The sequence below is a fragment of the Protomyctophum parallelum genome, assembly GCF_964188405.1.
Source record: "Protomyctophum parallelum genome assembly, chromosome: 15".
In the NCBI taxonomy this organism is placed as follows: domain Eukaryota; kingdom Metazoa; phylum Chordata; class Actinopteri; order Myctophiformes; family Myctophidae; genus Protomyctophum; species Protomyctophum parallelum.
Window position 1 is genome coordinate 4,963,735 of NC_139710.1, and position 18,753 is coordinate 4,982,487.

General features: G+C 44.0%; 1 protein-coding gene across 1 annotated transcript in view; it reads right to left on the reverse strand.

Moving 5' to 3' along the window:
* Positions 1-8,186, reverse strand: part of slc4a5a (solute carrier family 4 member 5a) — a gene marked incomplete at its 3' end in the record, with an annotated part of 33,731 nt that extends 25,545 nt beyond the window's left edge. The window contains exons 1-5 of the mRNA XM_083784783.1: positions 8,119-8,186; positions 7,596-7,756; positions 6,280-6,429; positions 4,066-4,170; positions 3,893-3,948 (exon numbers count right to left, since the gene is read on the reverse strand). Of these exons, the coding sequence (XP_083640909.1) occupies positions 3,893-3,948; positions 4,066-4,170; positions 6,280-6,429; positions 7,596-7,756; positions 8,119-8,171 (525 nt within the window). The 5' untranslated portion in view covers positions 8,172-8,186. The remainder of the gene's footprint in view (positions 1-3,892; positions 3,949-4,065; positions 4,171-6,279; positions 6,430-7,595; positions 7,757-8,118) is intronic.
* Between the last annotated feature and the right edge of the window lie 10,567 nt (positions 8,187-18,753).

Genomic DNA, 18,753 nt, shown 5'->3' on the forward strand with positions numbered 1-18,753 from the left:
AAAATGTATAGATTATTACTTGCGCAGGCAGAGCGCGCAAGTAAGGTGGTCGTGTCGGCTTTTTTATGCGTATGCTTGTGGTATATATATATACTGATTTGGAGTGTGACGTAATGAAGATATGTATCAATGCCGGGGTATAACTGACTTTCGATGGTGACGTAATAAAGATATTGTCGTATCTGGACGAATAATTCTACTGTGCTAAAGTCAATGTGGGAATCTGTAAAGTCAATGTGGCAGTCTGTGCATATAAAGTAGCCTGGCTCGGCTAGGTGCGATAGGAATTAGCATTCTATTGTTTAAACCAACAGGTCACTTGATTAAGTCTCATACGTCACTCTATATGCATCTCAATGACATTTGTATGTAAAAGTACCGTCTGTCCTCCCAGGGACACCTCTGTTTGATGTTAGACTCATATAAGCATCTGAAAATACAATGTGAAGGGGTCTTATAGCAGGCTAGCCCCGAGAGGTGGTTAGGCTGTCCGTGTGCTCCCGTGGGCCGAGCCTGGTCCACGGGGAAGCTCTCTGTTCTTGGTCGGTCTCTGCAATAAATACAGACTCTACACTTCAGCTCATCTCTGCCTGCTTGTTTCCTTTCATCCGATCGTCTGAGGTTTTTGATGCCGAAATACTCTTCGTCCTTTGTCTATTTTAGTCCAGTTTAGTTAATGTACTTGAAGTAGGAATATTTACTTCACTTGCTTTGTAGCGATTGAATCTCTTTGTGTTTTACCAAATAAACGCTGAGATCTGAGAGAAACCTTTGTCCTGCCTTTTCGTCTTCACTCCTCATGCGGACCGACACACACAGCGGTGAAAGTATACCACAATATGTTTCAGTGTCGGGTGGATTAAAGTATAATGTCTCTATACATGTATGTAATCTGAAACCTATCTTTATTACGTCACCATCGAAAGCCAGTTATACCCCGGTAGGCCATTTATGGCCTACTAGTGCGCACTCTGCACAACGCGCAAGTAGGCACTCGACAGAGTGCAGTTCTAGTTATTATTATTGTTACATATGTGTACATATATGTGTTAATAAAAAGGGTATATATATATATATATATATATATATATATATATATGGGCTTCTGTTTATTTGATTCATCTTGACTGATTCCAGCCACCAGCGCCAGCTTTGTGTAAGCGAAACCTCTTTGATATTGATTAGATTAGAGTAGTTAGATTAGGTTTGATTTCTGTACGTTTGATTTGATGTAGGTAAGGATACCGTATAGTTAGTTAGATTGTTTATTTATTGCTTTGCGCCTGGGGTTAATTGTTCTGTTTGTAAAAAATCAATTCCATTTAAAGTCAATCTGTATTGAAAGTCTTTTGTAAAACTACTTTCCAAACTAAAATAAAGCAGAAACATTTCAATAATAACATTGCACTTGCCAACTGTACAGTATGTCTCAATTCTTTCCTTCCCCTGGGCGTTGATTTAAAGCATGCTATTCTGAACAGACAGGCCATAACTTCTTGCACTTACCATGTAATGGACCAAACATCCCATTTATGTTACGGTCCTGTCTAGGGGAATGAAAGAATTGTGATATACAGCTTATAGCCAATACTTAAGTAGTGGGAGGCCTTCTTCCAGGATTTGTTGATGCTTAAAGGTAGGGTAAGTGATATATTTTGGTTAAAACAAAAGGTTTTTTGTTAAAAGGTTGAATCACTATATTCTGATAGTAATCATTGCTATAGAGTTCAATAACAGGGGTCTCCCTGTCTCTCCAGCTCTTTGATAAACAAAAAATGCATTTCCAGGTAGGTGATAAAAGTTCAGCTATTCAGGAGAGAGTATAGCCATTTATTAGCTTAATTTTTATACTGTTCCAGTTCCAATTTTGACTGCTCATTTATTTATGTCATCACTTAAATTCCACGTGTCTAATCTGTATCCTGACTGCGTTCTCTATCCTGATTGGAAAGACACAAGACTCGTGTTACTGAACAAACACTCTACAGCAGTCATGGTTCCCAAACTGTGGTGCGTGCACCCCTTGTGGTACTTCTAGGGGGTGCGCGACATAAAAAGGCTAATGGTGGTGCTATGGTTTTATTTTAAATATATTAACATATTATGCCAATATATGGCAAGTATATGCAGAATATAGCCTATTCTGCATATATATATGCCATATTCAGGTTCATATGTGCATATAGTGTATGTGGATAATAGGAAATATATGTCTCTATATAGCTTATGCAATTTATATTTCCATGTGGGGGGTGCATCAGCTAGGTCGGGAGGTAACAGGGGGGTGCGTCAGATAGGTCGGGAGGTAACAGGGGGGTGCGTCAGCTAGGCCGGGAGGTAACAGGGGGTGCGTCAGATAGGTCGGGAGGTAACAGGGGGGTGCGTCAGCTAGGTCGGGAGGTAACAGGGGGTGCGTCAGCTAGGTCTGGAGGTAACAGGGGGTGCGTCAGATAGGCCGGGAGGTAACAGGGGGGTGCGTCAGCTAGGTCGGGAGGTAACAGGGGGTGCGTCAGATAGGTCTGGAGGTAACAGGGGGGTGCGTCAGCTAGGTCGGGAGGTAACAGGGGGTGCGTCAGATAGGTCGGGAGGTAACAGGGGGTGCGTCAGATAGGCCGGGAGGTAACAGGGGGTGCGTCAGCTAGGTCTGGAGGTAACAGGGGGTGCGTCAGATAGGTCTGGAGGTAACAGGGGGTGCGTCAGATAGGTCGGGAGGTAACAGGGGGTGCGTCAGCTAGGTCGGGAGGTAACAGGGGGGTGCGTCAGCTAGGTCTGGAGGTAACAGGGGGGTGCGTCAGATAGGTCGGGAGGTAACAGGGGGTGCGTCAGATAGGTCTGGAGGTAACAGGGGGTTCGTCAGATAGGTCGGGAGGTAACAGGGGGTGCGTCAGATAGGTCGGGAGGTAACAGGGGGTGCGTCAGATAGGCCGGGAGGTAACAGGGGGTGCGTCAGATAGGTCTGGAGGTAACAGGGGGGTGCGTCAGCTAGGCCGGGAGGTAACAGGGGGTGCGTCAGATAGGTCTGGAGGTAACAGGGGGTGCGTCAGATAGGTCGGGAGGTAACAGGGGGGTGCGTCAGCTAGGTCGGGAGGTAACAGGGGGTGCGTCAGCTAGGTCGGGAGGTAACAGGGGGGTGCGTCAGATACAGTAGGTCGGGAGGTAACAGGGGGGTGCGTCAGCTAGGTCGGGAGGTAACAGGGGGGTGCGTCAGCTAGGTCGGGAGGTAACAGGGGGTGCGTCAGATACAGTAGGTCGGGAGGTAACAGGGGGTGCGTCAGATACAGTAGGTCGGGAGGTAACAGGGGGTGCGTCAGATACAGTAGGTCGGGAGGTAACAGGGGGTGCGTCAGATACAGTAGGTCGGGAGGTAACAGGGGGTGTGTCAGATACAGTAGGTCGGGAGGTAACAGGGGGTGCGTCAGATACAGTAGGTCGGGAGGTAACAGGGGGTGCGTCAGATACAGTAGGTCGGGAGGTAACAGGGGGTGCGTCAGCTAGGTCGGGAGGTAACAGGGGGTGCGTCAGATAGGTCGGGAGGTAACAGGGGGTGCGTCAGATAGGTCGGGAGGTAACAGGGGGTGCGTCAGCTAGATCGGGAGGTAACAGGGGGTGCATGGCCAAAAAGGTTTGGGAACCGATGCTCTACAGCAATGTGAAGCCCACTATCACAATATAGAGCTTTTTAACACTTATTTTAAGAAAATCACTTACCCTACCTTTAATGGAAAGTCTCCTCCCATGCAGGGCTATATACCAAGCAATGCAACATTGCTTGGTATATTATTAATTAATAATAATGATAATATGAATGTGTGTGGAGAAGTATGGTTGTTATAGAAGCAAACTGAAGGAATAGTGTACTACATGCACTACACTATTTAATGATGTCAGTCACCTGGTCAGGGCCGGGAGTATCAGCAATGTCATTCATACTTCTGCTATGGGCATTACCTGGAAGGAAATACAGCACAGAAATACTTGAATTTGCATTGCATTTACATAATCACAGCTTCAAAATGATATAACCGCTGTTCCATATCCACAAAAGGGGGACGGTCAGACACTCACGCAGGCGACCGTAGCTAGCAGACTGCTGCTGTTTCATGCGGAGGTCTTCAGTGGAGCGGTTGAAGTTGGCCCCTGCTCCACCTCGGGACGGTGCAGGACTTCGTGCTGTTGGGGGCAGAGAAATTGCAGCATATATGACATTAATCAGAGCGGCAGGGCAGAGATGGAGTTTTTGCTTTACTTTTTCTTCTGAGATCAGAAATCAGAAGTAGTTTTAACAACCTGAAGTTTGGCATCAATGGTATTTAACTGACAACAGAGAGCTTCAATGGCCATCTGTGCGGTCAAATCACACCTGTGTGAAGTGAGGGGCACTCTTATCATGGTACATCATCCATTCATTGTCAATGGGAATTTGTGTAGGACAAGAATAGCTGATTTGCTCGTCTACATAATTATGACGTAAATTCTCCATTCATTGTCAATGGGAATTTAGTGTCACGGTCCGTGACATGTTATGTTTTCTTGTGTACCTTTTATTTTGTAGTATTGTTTTGTGCCATCCTGTCTTCCCCTGTAGTCTTTGTTTTCCACCTGTGTCCTCTTAGTCCCCCAGCCAATTCCTGTCTTGATTTTGAGTTTTGTTCACCTGTGTCTAGTTATCCCATGTCTATAAGTATGCCCTTGTGTTTTCAGTTCTTTGTTGGTTCGTAAATTGTTGTCAGTGTATTCTAGCTCCTCGTGGTTCCTTGTATATTTCCTAGTCCCAGTGTTTTTCCTTGCTCCTAGTTATCCCTAGTTTCCTCGTGTTTCCTGTGTTTTGTTCCTGTACCTGGTTTTTGGTTAATAAACCACCGTGCAGTGCGTGGACTCGACCTGCCTTGTGTCTGCCTCATCCTCTGCATTTGTCCTGCGCTTGGGTCCTACACACCTCTGACTCTGATCGTGACATTTAGTCTTTGTGTAGGACAAAAATATCCGATTTGCTCAGACACATTTGACGTAAATTCTTCATTCATTGTCAATGGCATTTAATTAAGTTGTTTGTGTTTTGACAAAAATCCACACTATAGCTGAATATACAGTAGGAAGGGCTAGCGCCACAAGGATTAGCGATGTGTGTAGTGACTAATTTCACTGCCATGAGACTACACGGCTAGTCTTGAATTAAGGAAACACGGAAAACAGCCATATTTGATCTATAAGGCCGAACAACGTTGGACATTGTCACGATATGAAATGTTGAAGTTATGTGACCAGAACTGAATGTGGCACATGGCCTGTTATTTCCGGCCATAAAAGCATTCAAAGAACAATTGTTGAAATGTCCTTTAATCATTAAAGTTAATGATTTATCTTTGTTATTGATTTGTCCCCAGTAAAAAGAGAATAACTATGTTTTTATTGTAGTTATTATATAACTGTATGGTAGTTGCTATGGCAATAAAGGGCAACAAAAGATTAAGTATGTGGGCCTCATGTTGAGTAGCTTTTAGTAGATGCAGTTCTATAACTAGAACTGCACTCTGTCGAGTGCATACTTGCTTGTTGCACACTAGTAGGCCATAAGTGGCCTACTACTGTAGTGCGGATAACTATATGTTTCTATTGGGGTCCTAGTCCGATAATTCTGTCCCCAGAACCAAAAGATATGTGTCGCCGGGACTCAAGCGTACAAATATATATATTATATGAATCAACCTTTTTGGAGATCCATGCCCCACCCGGCTATGCAATACCCGTTGTACCCATGTCAGAGTACCTGTTCCATCCATCTGTCTGTGTCCCTTTTATGCCCATATTTGGAGATTTCTGTTTCTGTCTCTCTGTGTCCCTTTATTCCTATGGAGTTCTGTGTCAGGCATGCCCAAATATGAAGTGTGGTGATGTCAGAACTGGCCAGCTCCATATATGGAGATATAGGGGTGATCAGGTCCAGAACCCGAGCAGAGGCTTTTGTGCTGGTTCTGGACAACCGGCTCCGGGCATATGGAGTTCTTTGTCTCGACACCTTTGTCTTTGCACTCCCTGTGTTGGTGTGGAACGTGTGTGTTGAATTTGAAGTCTGTGGGGCGAGTTACAGAGCGAGTCAGTCTGGATCCCATGCAGGCTAATAGTGCACAACTATTGTGGGAGTCCTAAGTCTTAATTCATACCAAACATGGGGGTTCTTGAAATTACCGGTAACATTTTTGAGTATCACTGAACTATAAACACAAACATTTTAAAAACATGTCACATAGTCAAAGTTTATTGTTCAAGTTTGAAACTCACTGGGGGTGGTAGAGGAGCTAGGTTTCCCACCCTTTGACTTCATTGACTTCTTGTTCTGGTGTCTGTGTTTCCGTAGCAGCACAAAGCTGATCTGCTCTCTCAGGTCTGGAGATATCAAGCCCTCAGCAATCTGCCGCTCGATGATCTCATCTGGAAAATACAAAATGGTATTGATTGTTCTGTGATTGACTGTCAAAAGGACAAACAAAAGAAAGCGTGAGAGCTTATTACCATTGTAGTGTATAGAGTGTTTTTTCTTACAGTACAATAGCAAAGAATAACAAGCCTAACCTCCTGTAATTAGATGTTCCATCAAAAGTTGGCTTTGTCACAAAGACTCTAGTGTTTTGAAATCATTGGATTATCATTGCTCCCTGAAGTCTGAATCTGGTGATGCAAATGAACCCCAGACACTGTCAAAGAGCAACTTGAAACCAACTTCCATCTAAATACCCGTTCTTAAAACATTGGAAAGGTAGTGGTTCATGAATCTTCAAACTGTAGATCTACAAATCAAGAAAACTCAATGACGTCCATGAGTTGCATTGCCTGCAGTGGCTCAATGAGCAGCCATACACTGCCTGCAGTGACTCTATGAGCAGCCATACACTTGAGTTTGTATTACAAAAGTAAAACTTTACTTTACAGAGACCATGTAATAAAAGACGTGACCAACCAAGAAAGTTTGCTGAGTGAGCCATCTCATCTGGGATGTCCTGGTGGCCTAGCCACATACCATGATACCATGATACCGTACCATATGCCCATTACAGGCAGTCACAGGCCTAGTTCATAGTATATTCTATATATTGAATCTTACTCCCTAGTTTTACATGTACAGAAAGATTCTCAGGAAAGGACCATCAGCTATGTGAGTGTATGTCATGGCTTGGAACCAGGTTAATGACTGGTCATTCGCTCCACTTTATCTTTCCTAATTAGCACTGCTCGAATTCAATGAAAATGTCTTTAAGTGGCCTTAAAAGAAACAGCCATAAAGACAGTAGTATATGAGCATATATTACTTCTTCAATAAGATCACATTAACCCATTCTGAACGGGCACCCATTTTGGTGTCAGCATCATGTTATGCTTTAGCTATTGAAAAATAGCAGATCTACAAGCTCATATCGCGCCACCGAGTGGCGCGATACGAGCTTGTAGGTCTGCTATTTTTGAAAAAAATCGAAGAACGACTGATTTTTTTAATCTGATCTCAGGTCAGAATGGGTTCGTCAGACCAGCGTGTGTCCGGCGGAAACCTTCGTATGAATCTGATCTCAGGTCAGAATGGGTTAAAGTGAATGGTGGCTCACCAACGATCTGAGGTAGTGAGTATCCGTCCAGGTCCAGTAGCACCGTGCCTGTCTGGAGACATGTCCTGAGTTCGAACAGACTGTGCAGGGACAGAGTGGACACGTGGGGCTTGCTCCATCGTTCTCCCCCAGACTCTACCTTCTCCTCAAACTTCACCCACCTGAAGCAAAGAGTTCGTCATGACGTCAATTCCAGAGCAATTTGTCTAACCTATAGCAGGCTTTTCTGAAAAAAAATCAAAGGTGCATGCGTGTGTGTGTGCCTGCGTGCATGCATGCGTGCGTGCGTGCACACACTGTATGATAACAGAGACAAAGGACCTTGTGCACCATTAGACCATGGTGGTCAATGAATCTCTAACTGGCAGAATAATTACCCTTGATGAAAACACGCACGCACGCACGCACGCACGCACGCACGCATGCGCGCACGCACACACACACACACACACACACACACACACACACTAGTGAGGGCCATATCCATATGTAGCAACAAGTATAGTAGAATTTGGCCAGTCACCTGGCCGACTCCTTCCACTCCAGCTCATCTCCTTCGCGCTGCAGAGTGTCCATCTCTGTGAAGAGTGTTGGGTTGGGCAGGTCATCCTCCTCGCCCAGGATGTAACGAAGCCGCTCCGCAGCTGGAGAGACTACAACACAAATGTGTAACATTATTTGCAACTTTGATAGAAATCCACACACATGTCTTCAGCCAAGCCACACAGGGAAAGCATTGCATAATAGAAAGTGTACTGTATGTGATGATGTTCTGGAAGTTGAAACCTAACTAATTAATCTGGAACACACACGTGCATGTGAGCAAGATCAGCTTTTTTCATTATTTTCTTTCTTTCTTTTTTCTTTACGAAAATACAGTTTTGGACATCCAGTACAAGGTTTCCACAGACAGCGACAAAATAACAGTAGATTGGGGTTTTTTTTGTGTCCAAGTAAGGTCATTACACCTTAATACCAGAAGCAAGGCAAACTTGACAGATTCTTTAACGTAAATCCAAATGTAACTAGAACTGTACTCTGTCGAGTGCATACTTGCTTGTTGCACACTAGTAGGCCATAAATGGCCAACTAGTGCGCAAGCAGAGCGCGCAAGTACTTTCGACCGCTTAGTTTTTACACACTACACTAACGTTAAGCTTTATGGTTAGCTTTTTGACACTATCGATACTTTTATACACCCCAGAAACATAATGTTGTATTACTTACGTCATTACTTTGTATTACTTTGTTATTTTATTTTACTGATTATGTATATAGTATACGTATGACTAGCTCTAAATGATGACGTAAGACATACGTATACATATACTATATAGAGTATGTAGTTGTAAGTTGATTAGCGGTATACTGTGGTTACTTTGCGCCAAAAACCGTGACAGCCAACCCGCCACTTGATGCGTATGCAAATAAAACAGCAGATTTGTGCCTGGTTTGCTGGGACCAGATTACACAAATGACCATATTTCTTACGTCATCATTAAGAGCTAGTCATACATATACACACCATGTACTCTGGTCCCAGCAGATCAGGCACAATTTGCTATTATATTAAGCGGCATTCCAAAATAAAAGATGCAAGACTGGCTCAGATGCAATTTCCCATGTTTATTTGAGAACGCTGACGCGTTTCGGCAGTAGCCTTCTTCAGAGCAGATCAATACATTTCCATCTCTATCTCTATATTTACTTAATTGACCATTTACCCTCAATTGTTGAATATAGGGTTCATGCCATTTAAATAAATCTTGGACTTTGTAAGTCACTATGTCTGTCTGCTATAATATTGCTATATGAAAATGCAGTGATAAATAAAAACGTTGAAGTGCTCAGGGCGATTGTTCTAGAGCCGAAGGACCCCGACAGTAAACACAACCTTTGTTACCTATGACCTTTTGACCTATGTACTATATGACCTTTTGTCTGCAGAATCAGGAAATAAATCAATAATCAATGAAACGTCTAAATTGAAAATTGGATTCAACTCTACAATACTGTATGAACATGAAGCTGTAGGAAACAGCTTTCCTGTACAATATTTTGTCCACTGATTTATAGGAACATTCTTAGTCCTGGGGCTACTGTATGCTGAGAGGTCTGTGGTCACTGACACATGGGATAATTCTGCCTGTCACAAAGTAATTTGTGACAAAGCTACATAAGTGAGGTTATAACCTACTGTATTTCTGGACCAGTCAATAAATAGAATCAATCTATAACATCGGATGGCAGTGTGGCTTAGTGGTTTTGTTAATATGATTTGGATGGTGAAACACTTTTGTTAATATGATTTGGATGGTGAAACACTAATTAAATATGAGGTACAGCTGAGAGCTGTAAGCAGTACAGTGGTGTCTAATCACAGAAATGTCCTCAAGGATATTACTTATTCATTAGGATGTATTTCCTGATGTATTTCCTGAACTGATATGTTGTTACTGCCAGGGTCCGTGGGCTCTGGAACAGCCTCATGGCTTCATAACATTTTACATAATTTAAATGTGATGATTAATGTTTTTATTTCACACTGCACTGTTTTATGTAAATTCTTTAACTATCGTTTTCAGAAGTGCTTTGGGAATATTATTATTATTGCATAACATACAATACCAATGCATGTGTTTTTAAAGTAGTTTACATACTGTGTACGCGACAGTACGCCGGTATACCAAAAGACTGGTATATACTGCAAAAGTGCTTCATTAGTGTTAGGGCCAGGTTAGACAGCTCGATGGGTTTCTATGGTTACTATGGTCACGTGGTGTTGTGTGGTGTCAGACAGGTAGTTTGATTGATTGATTGAAATATTTATTAACAGTTTGCAGAATTTACAGTACATTTCAAGCACAAACTCAATACAAAGACTGTTAACTGTGAGTGGACGACCCAATTAAGCATTACACTTGTTTACAACAGGGTCCACATTGTTCAATTCATCAAAAAAGTAGTAGTAGTAGTAGTAGCCTAGTAGTAAAGTCAGCTGTTCACTGGTGGCATTTCATGAATGGAAGGAGGGGGGGGTGAACGACGGGGAAGTCCATAACTTTGCTGACCGCTTTACAAACGCCATGCTGCTATCTGTAAGATTCTGCACAACGCACTTTGTTACGATGTTTTAATATAACTTAAATACTTATAAATGAACTTATAAATGAATAGAAACGGAGTAGGCTACACTGGAGAAGTGAGTCCTTGGCATGCAGCGCGTCTGGCAGTACATTTCCCCGCTTTTAGCCTCTCGGTGGCTTAATAAGTTCGTCGCCATACATTGTCAGCAAATAGTGACACAAACGGAACGATTGGAGCCATGGAAGGACCCGACAAGTCACACGTTGACGTAGCCATGGTTCATGACTCTCGTATTCATACGAGTCATGAAGAAACTTCACCCTGTTTTTTGCGCTCGCTGCATTTACAAGATTTCCGTATATATAAACATTCAGATTTCAAATATAAAGTACTCACAATTTGTCCCACGGGTGTTAGTTAGTTGCAGCTCCAGCGATTAGAATTTCTGCATCCCGCGTTGTTTAATAAAAAGCAGTTATTTTGCCATTGGCTTTCAACTACGCGCCCCTATCGGTCGGGAGGAGGGTGGCACTCGGTGTGTTCGATATAGGTACGCTGACCGCCCTGCCAATACAGACTAATAGGCGAGTGCGCTCCCGGTGTGCAACTGTGGATTTCCCAAACGAACCCCGTTTGAAAAAAGTAGCCGGGGAGCTCGGACAAAAATGCTTTTTATTAAACAACGCGGGACGCAACAATTCTAATCGCTGGCGCTGCTACTAACTAACACCCGTGGGACACTTTGTGAGTACTTTATATATGAAATCTGAATGTTTATATATACAGAAATCTTGTAAATGCAGCGAGCGCGAGGGCAAAGTTGCTGCATGACTGTCATGATAATCATCATGGCAGTCATGTTCCAGGGTTAACGTTGACGCGGAGCAAACGAGCCACGCAAACAATTGAATGAACACAGCCACGGACACACACACAACCGGACCCGAGCACTTCAAATGACAAGCGGTAATGTAACCCTGTCGCGTTCTGCTGTTGAACTAAAGTTGGTTCGTTTGGATCAGTTTGAGCGGGTTATGCCGCTGAGTGGAAACTGGAAACTGACATTGTCTTTGTGATGCGCTGTGGATGTAATTGTGCGCCCGCCGGGCTAAACTGTATCGTGTGCGTGACAATTAACGTGCATTGTTCTCTGAGCGATCGCCGATTGCTGTGACTGTTTTCATGTGGCTGGCTTTGCATTGGATTCTCATTGTGTCATTTGCTTGCACATTCAAAATGAGTGGAACGAAAGTGGGATCAAATGTTGGAAAACAGGACATGGAAAAAAGGAAAATTAATCTCTCTGGAAAGGCTCTTGCAAATAAAATCGAATCAATCCAAAAGGAACACAAAAGGAAAGTGAATGAAATAAAGGCTCTGATAACCTCTATCAAAGAGCTCATGAGGCCCAGGCCGTAGCGTAACGGTCTGGGCACCGGACTGGTGATCCAGTCGCGGTGTGCCGCGGGTTCAACTCCCGAGCCCGACACGGCCTTTACCGCATGTCATCCCCCCATCTCTCTCCCGTTTCCTGTCAGCCTACTATCTGTCCCTTAAAAAATCAATAAAAAGGCGTAAGCCGCAAAAAATATCTTAAAAAAAAAAAGAAAAGAGCTCATGAAAAATGCCGAAAACGTTTCACTGATTAAAGAACAACTTGATGCTTTGTCGGACAATTGTCTCACATTTCTAATGAACTGCATGTTTCTCAAATAACTCTTATTCCACACGATGAACAAGCAAAACAAAATGAATGGTTCTCAAAGGTTAACAAATATAAAGATGGTCTCATTAAGGATGTTTATGCCTGGTTCTCACAAATTATATAGGACCCCAAAATAAACCTCAGCTAGAGGCTCAGTGCAGGCCTATTGAAAGGCCTATATGCAGCATGAGGCTGCAGAGGAGGAAAATGGAGATCATGGATACGTGGAAAATGTGCATGATGCTCAGGAGGATGTTAGGCCATGGGACAGCATATCAAACACAAACGGCGAGAATCATGGTTCAAAGGTGTCCTCCACTGCATCACAATGTGTCATGGCTGAGGCTGAAATGGCGGGTTTAGTGGCTCGGCAAAGGTTGCTTGCACAAAAACATGCTCTTGGACTTGAAGAACAGGAAGCTCAAATAAGAAAACGAAAGGAACAATTTCAGCTTGAAGCAGACATAGCCGCATCAGCGGCAACATTAAATGTTTTGAGAACCTCTGGGTCTGGAGTATAGGAAGTGCTGCTTCTCAGGAATTGGACGGAATGGAATCCTACTTTGAAAGTGGCCTCAATATTAATACAGAGGCGTTATCACACAAGGATGGGATAGGAAGAGGACAACCTGTTGTTGGAGGAGGCACAAGGCCACAGGAAAGACTGCAACCTGATGGAGCCAAACATCTACAGAGGCCCTCGGCACTCGCACAGGCACGGAGCATGGCCCCAGAGGCTAGAGACATACATACTTCTAGGAACACCACCAGTGAACAGAACAACACATGATGGCCATAATGCAAAAACAAAATGAGATAACTTCAATGTTGGTGCATCAGCAATGCATTGCTTCACTACCTAAAAGAGAGATCCAACTGTTTGATGGCGATCCTCTGCAGTACCATAGTTTTATACAGTCATTTGAACAGACCATAGAAAGGAGGACTGACAACGCTGAGCAATTCACTAGGGGGCAGCCTCAACGGTAACAAGAAGACTCGCCACATTTACCCTTTTTGGCGAGTTATCTTGAGAACTCGCCGAAACGTGAAGGAAACCCGCCAGAATGTGAAGCAGCGTCGCCATTCTGGCGAGTTTTCTTCACTTTTCGGGGCACTTTCAGCAGCTGCAGCTGCAAGTTTCTGAATGTTCTCAGAGCCTGCATCTCCGCAGGCTGATCTACAAGCTCACAACACGTTGTGAGCTTGTATATCAGGCAGAATAAATCGTGTTGTGTTTTAAGTTTCTGAATGTTCTCAGAGCCTGCATCTCCGCATGCTGGGGGTGGCTCACAACGTGTCCGGACGCGACGCGTTGTGAGCTTGTATATCAGATATTTTCACACATTGTACGGCGAAGAATAAATCAGGCATGGACACGTACCTCCTCGCTATTTTTCGTGGCACATTATGTTCAAACAACAACTAGTTCCCTCAAAAATAACATCCATGCACAAACCAAAACAAACCAGGGTTACCACATATCGTGGATGTGAGAGTGAAACAAGCAACCAGGTCTATAAAAATGTTAATAGTAGACAGTGTCTGTCAGCGTGCATGATCATCATGCAGTAGCTAGATGCGCGCTCCAGTGGCGAGATTTCTTCCCCTTTTGGTGAATCTTCTTCACTTTCACTTTCACGTTCTCTGAGAACTCGACCCGGAAAGTGAAGAAGATTCACCAAAAGGGGAAGAAATCTCGCCAAAGGTGAAGACTCGCCGGGTCGAGTCCTCTCGTATTCGCCTCAACAGCTAGTCAGAAGTTGTCAACACATGACTGATGGCACTGGATACGCTACAGCAAAGGCTTTGCTCCAGGAACATTTTAGAAATGAACACGTCATAGCGTCTGCTTATATGGATAGAATATTATCATGGCCAGCAATTAAGTCTGAGGATGGGAAAGCCTTACAAGCATACAGCTTATTCTTGCGAGGATGTTGCAATGCCATGAAAAATGTGTACAACCTATGTGACTTGAATACATCTGCAAACATGCTTTCTGTGATCAAGAAGTTGTCCTATGAGTTAAGAGACAAGTGGCGAACAGAAGCATATGGCATCCAGGAAAATCACTGCAAACGACCTATGTTCGCTGATATTGTAACTTTTTTTTTTTTTTTTTTTTTTTGCGGCTTACGCCTTTTTTTATTGATTTTTGAAGGGACAGACAGTAGGCTGACAGGAAACGGGAGAGAGATGGGGGGATGACATGCAGTAAAGGCCGTGTCAGGTCCGGGAGTCGAACCCGCGGCACACTGCGACTGGATTACCAGTCCGGTGCCCAGACCGTTACGCTACGGCCTGGGCGATATTGTAACTTTTATTGAGAAGCAAGCAAGGATAGCTACAGACCCTGTATTCGGAGACATACAAGATGCTCCAATGATGGGGGCTTTCCAGGAAAGTGGAAGAGCTAAACCTATGCCTCGTTTTCAGGCTAGAGGGAGCAGTTTTGCCACATTATCTACTGTTGAAAGAGAGACTCATTTGGAACACGAAGCCAAAGATGGATCCGAGAAGACGTGCCTTTTCTGCAGGAAGAGTGGACAACTGGACAGTGGACACGCACTGGAGTTGTGTAATCTATTGGAAGGGAGAGCACACAGCGAGAAGATGGAGTTCCTGAAGAAGAATGGAGTCTGCTTTGGATGCTTGTGCCCTGCAGGGCACATCAGCAGACCGTGTACGGAACGTCTGTCTTGCAAGACATGTGGCGCACGGCACCCCACCTTACTTCACATCCACTCTGAGAATGGAGATGCAGAAGAGGTCAGGAACGACTCAGACAGAGCAGTGGTTGAAGTCCATACCGGTGGTCTTACTGGGGCCGGTGATAGAAATTGTAAGCTTGCCATCGTACCAGTTAAGGTGAAGGAAAAGGGAGGTCAAAGGTCAGTGGAAACGTACGCCTTTCTACAGGGAGTACAGCGTCCTTCTGCACAATGGGTCTGATGGATAAACTGGGACTCTCAGGGAGGAAAACAAGGATTAGGATAGGCATAGACATCAATAAAACACAGTTACCCATACTGCAGATTATGGAAAGCATTGGCATGATCGGAACGTGTCTTTGATCGATCAGAACGCCTGACTGAAACCGCTCACTGCATAATATAGAAATGATTGATCTATTTCTGCGGCTCTATAATCAGTACTGCCACAAAGGAACCTGCAGGTTCCTGATTACTTGCACTACTGTAGAAATAGCCAATTATTTAGCTTAATTTACCTGCAATTCATCTGAATCTGGTTCTTTTGCATGTAGGTTAACAATGGTTAACCTCCATGCAGTTATTGTGATCGGCCCTGCAGCGTTTGACCCATCGGTTGGTGACAATATTCTAATCTAAACCAATAAACACAGCTATAGGGTGGGTACTGTACAGAGAGCATGCTGTTAAAGGCAAACAGGGATCAATGATATTGACTAGAATTGTACAATTGACTCCGGCAGTGAAGTAACCCTTTTGTTGCATATTATGCTCAATGTTTTCAATGTTTTCAATGTTTGAAAATAAAATGGGAGACATTTCTTCATGAGAAAATGGCATTAGAATACACATGGAGTTTTAATTAACCGCTATTTCGCCAGCATTTATTGATAACTTTGATATAATTCACGCAAGCATTTCCCCACATTGAACTCTTATTTCGAAGAGCCAAAAACCCAGACCGGATGTTATGATCTTATGTTAGTGTGTGACGGGCCATTATCACTTCCTGTTTGCCGTCCGGGCTGCTAAAACATGATGGTGGGGGATCACAGCATCGGCTCTGGGCCGCGGAATAAACCTTGTTTTGACCAGAAATGCCATCTGGGACAAGGAATAGGAGATACAGGCGATTGAAAGAAACAGATAGAATGGTCACGGACTCACGGCCCCTTGGCCTGGCCTGCAGGCAGTGCAGGGCCTATGCTGGTGTACTGCCCTGTGTGTATTTCTCCCACAGATCATGTGGGAGTCGGCCCACTTGAGTCTCCTCTTACAGTAGGTGCATTAGGAGCACCTGACCAGTGCTCCTGGCTGGAACCCTATAAAAGAGAGCTTGCCAGCCATTCTCTGTGTCCCTCTCCAGATGACAGTACCCTTCTGTTTGTTTCCACTTACTGTTTGATTTGCACACTACAACACCCCATTCACCATACTAACCACACATCCACACTGACACCACTGATCTTACTGACTTCCACATCTCATACATTCTGTAACCATTATTTAATATTAGTTACCTTTTGTTAATAAATTATTGTTATTTTGAACACTGCTACTGTGTCCCCCTCAATTTGTCATGGCCCAACGGGTCAGGTTATGACAATGCGCACAGCCATCAAGATGTCACGATCCAGTGTTATTGACAAAATGACAACAACCCAAAGCTAACGTGAGTAGCATTACGACTTGACCAATCAAAAGCACTATAAAATCAATTGCAGTACACCTACGGCATTGGCGTTAAGTGTAACATGTATTAATTGACGTAGATCAATGGGCGTTTTATGTGTTTGTTAAGGTTCATTAACCCACAATCCATGTGAGATTCTATTTACGGTATGATGATCACTTACATACTTACAATCAACTGAACTGAAACCCTGATGAAGGCCTAGAATCGATCAATCAACTGAACTAGACTCTAGACTATACTGTAGACTAAGGTTTTTAGTGAGTACTGAGAGTTGAATTATGATGTTTCATGGTTGTGCAAGGCAGCAGGGGTAAATATACTGGTAAGACGAAAGATGGAGAGCAGTGCTGTCTTTGTTAACCACAGATGTGTAATCCTGGTCATTTAACTTTAAAGGGCTGTATCTGTACCATAGAGCTGTTAGCTGTCGAGTCCATATTTCTCCACTAGGCACGAAGGCATGGGGAGAGAGTAGGTTTTGCACTCCAGCACCGTTAAGCCGGTCGGTGCAACATTTTGCACGCACACTCCCTGGATGCCAACGATGAACCTCTGCGCTACCAGGAGGCCGACTTTTGAAAAACACATTTTTTTATATTACTCCTCCAGATTCTGTCCAAAAATCCCGCAAATCGTTACACACTATCTCTATAGTCATGTGTTCAAGACGGATCTGTCCGATATTTCATATTCCATCCTAATTGGCTAACATTGGCTTTCAAAGTTTCCAGGATTAGCCTGTTTTGAACAAAAAGCCTAAAATCATGAATGCAGTGTGCAATTTACGTGAAATCTTTCACAGACTTTCACAGACCTGTGCCCTGAGACTTGTGTCCCCCGAGGGGCACTTTATCCAGTTTGCACTATAATTACTGTTATTGTGTACATTCTACCGACTCAAGCGCTGACATCAAACGGCAGGGCAGAATGTCAGATGTGCTGCTAAGCAACGCTCCCAAAGGAATCGTGCTGTCCTCCTCCCTGTTCACCATATACAACTCTGACTTCCACTCCAATTTGGGTACATCTACAGAACTTCTCCAACAACACCTCCTTATCATGGATGACAATGAGGAGGCGTACAGAGCTTGCGTGACAACACTCCATCTCCAACATCGGAAAGGCCAAGGAGCTGGACTACTGGCAGAGCACAAAGAGGTACAGGCAGCATCCATCACATGTGAATATGGTCACTGGAATCCCAGCATCAGACTTACTTGTGCGGTTGATGTCGGGGACATTGTGGTCTTGGGGGTCCATGAGTCCTTCCTCCATGTCCACATCTCTGTAGCGATCATGCTCATGCTCGTGGTGTCTGTGGTGAGCGTAGCGTCTGTCGCCCTCCATGTCTGACGTCTCGCGGCTGGGCCGCCTTCGTCTGCGCTTCTGTCTGTATCCACTCGGCACCGGGACACCGATGTAGACGGCCTGGCGGTCTGTGGACGGAATGAACAATTACTCTTAGGTCGAACAGCATATTCAACTTACAAGGAGGTTCATTGGAAACCTTGCATGTGTGCCAGACTTTTTAGCTAATGAGGGAAGGACATTTAAGAGAATCACTTAAATGTCTTACAGTATATATTCCAAAATATATATACACTCATGTGAAGTGCAGAATGAAGTGCCCACTGTGCCACATAACGTCACAACACGAGTGGGTTCCTGCTTAAAGACAAAGTCCATAGACTTGGCTGCCTTCCTTCACGTGCTTTAGTGGTGTTGCTAACAGTCTGACACCATCATCCTCATCGTCCTCCACGATACATGAATGCATTTTGTTGTATGAAACGGAATTCGTTACGTGCTGCGTGAGTCATTTGTGCTAAGAATAATATTTCCTTGCGTTTCAATAGGGTTTCGCACCGGTGCAGTGCTTGGGGCCCTAATAAAGGGATACCATTTCTTTCTAACAAAGTGATGGTGAGTTTTGACCTCTGAGTCCATCATTAGAAA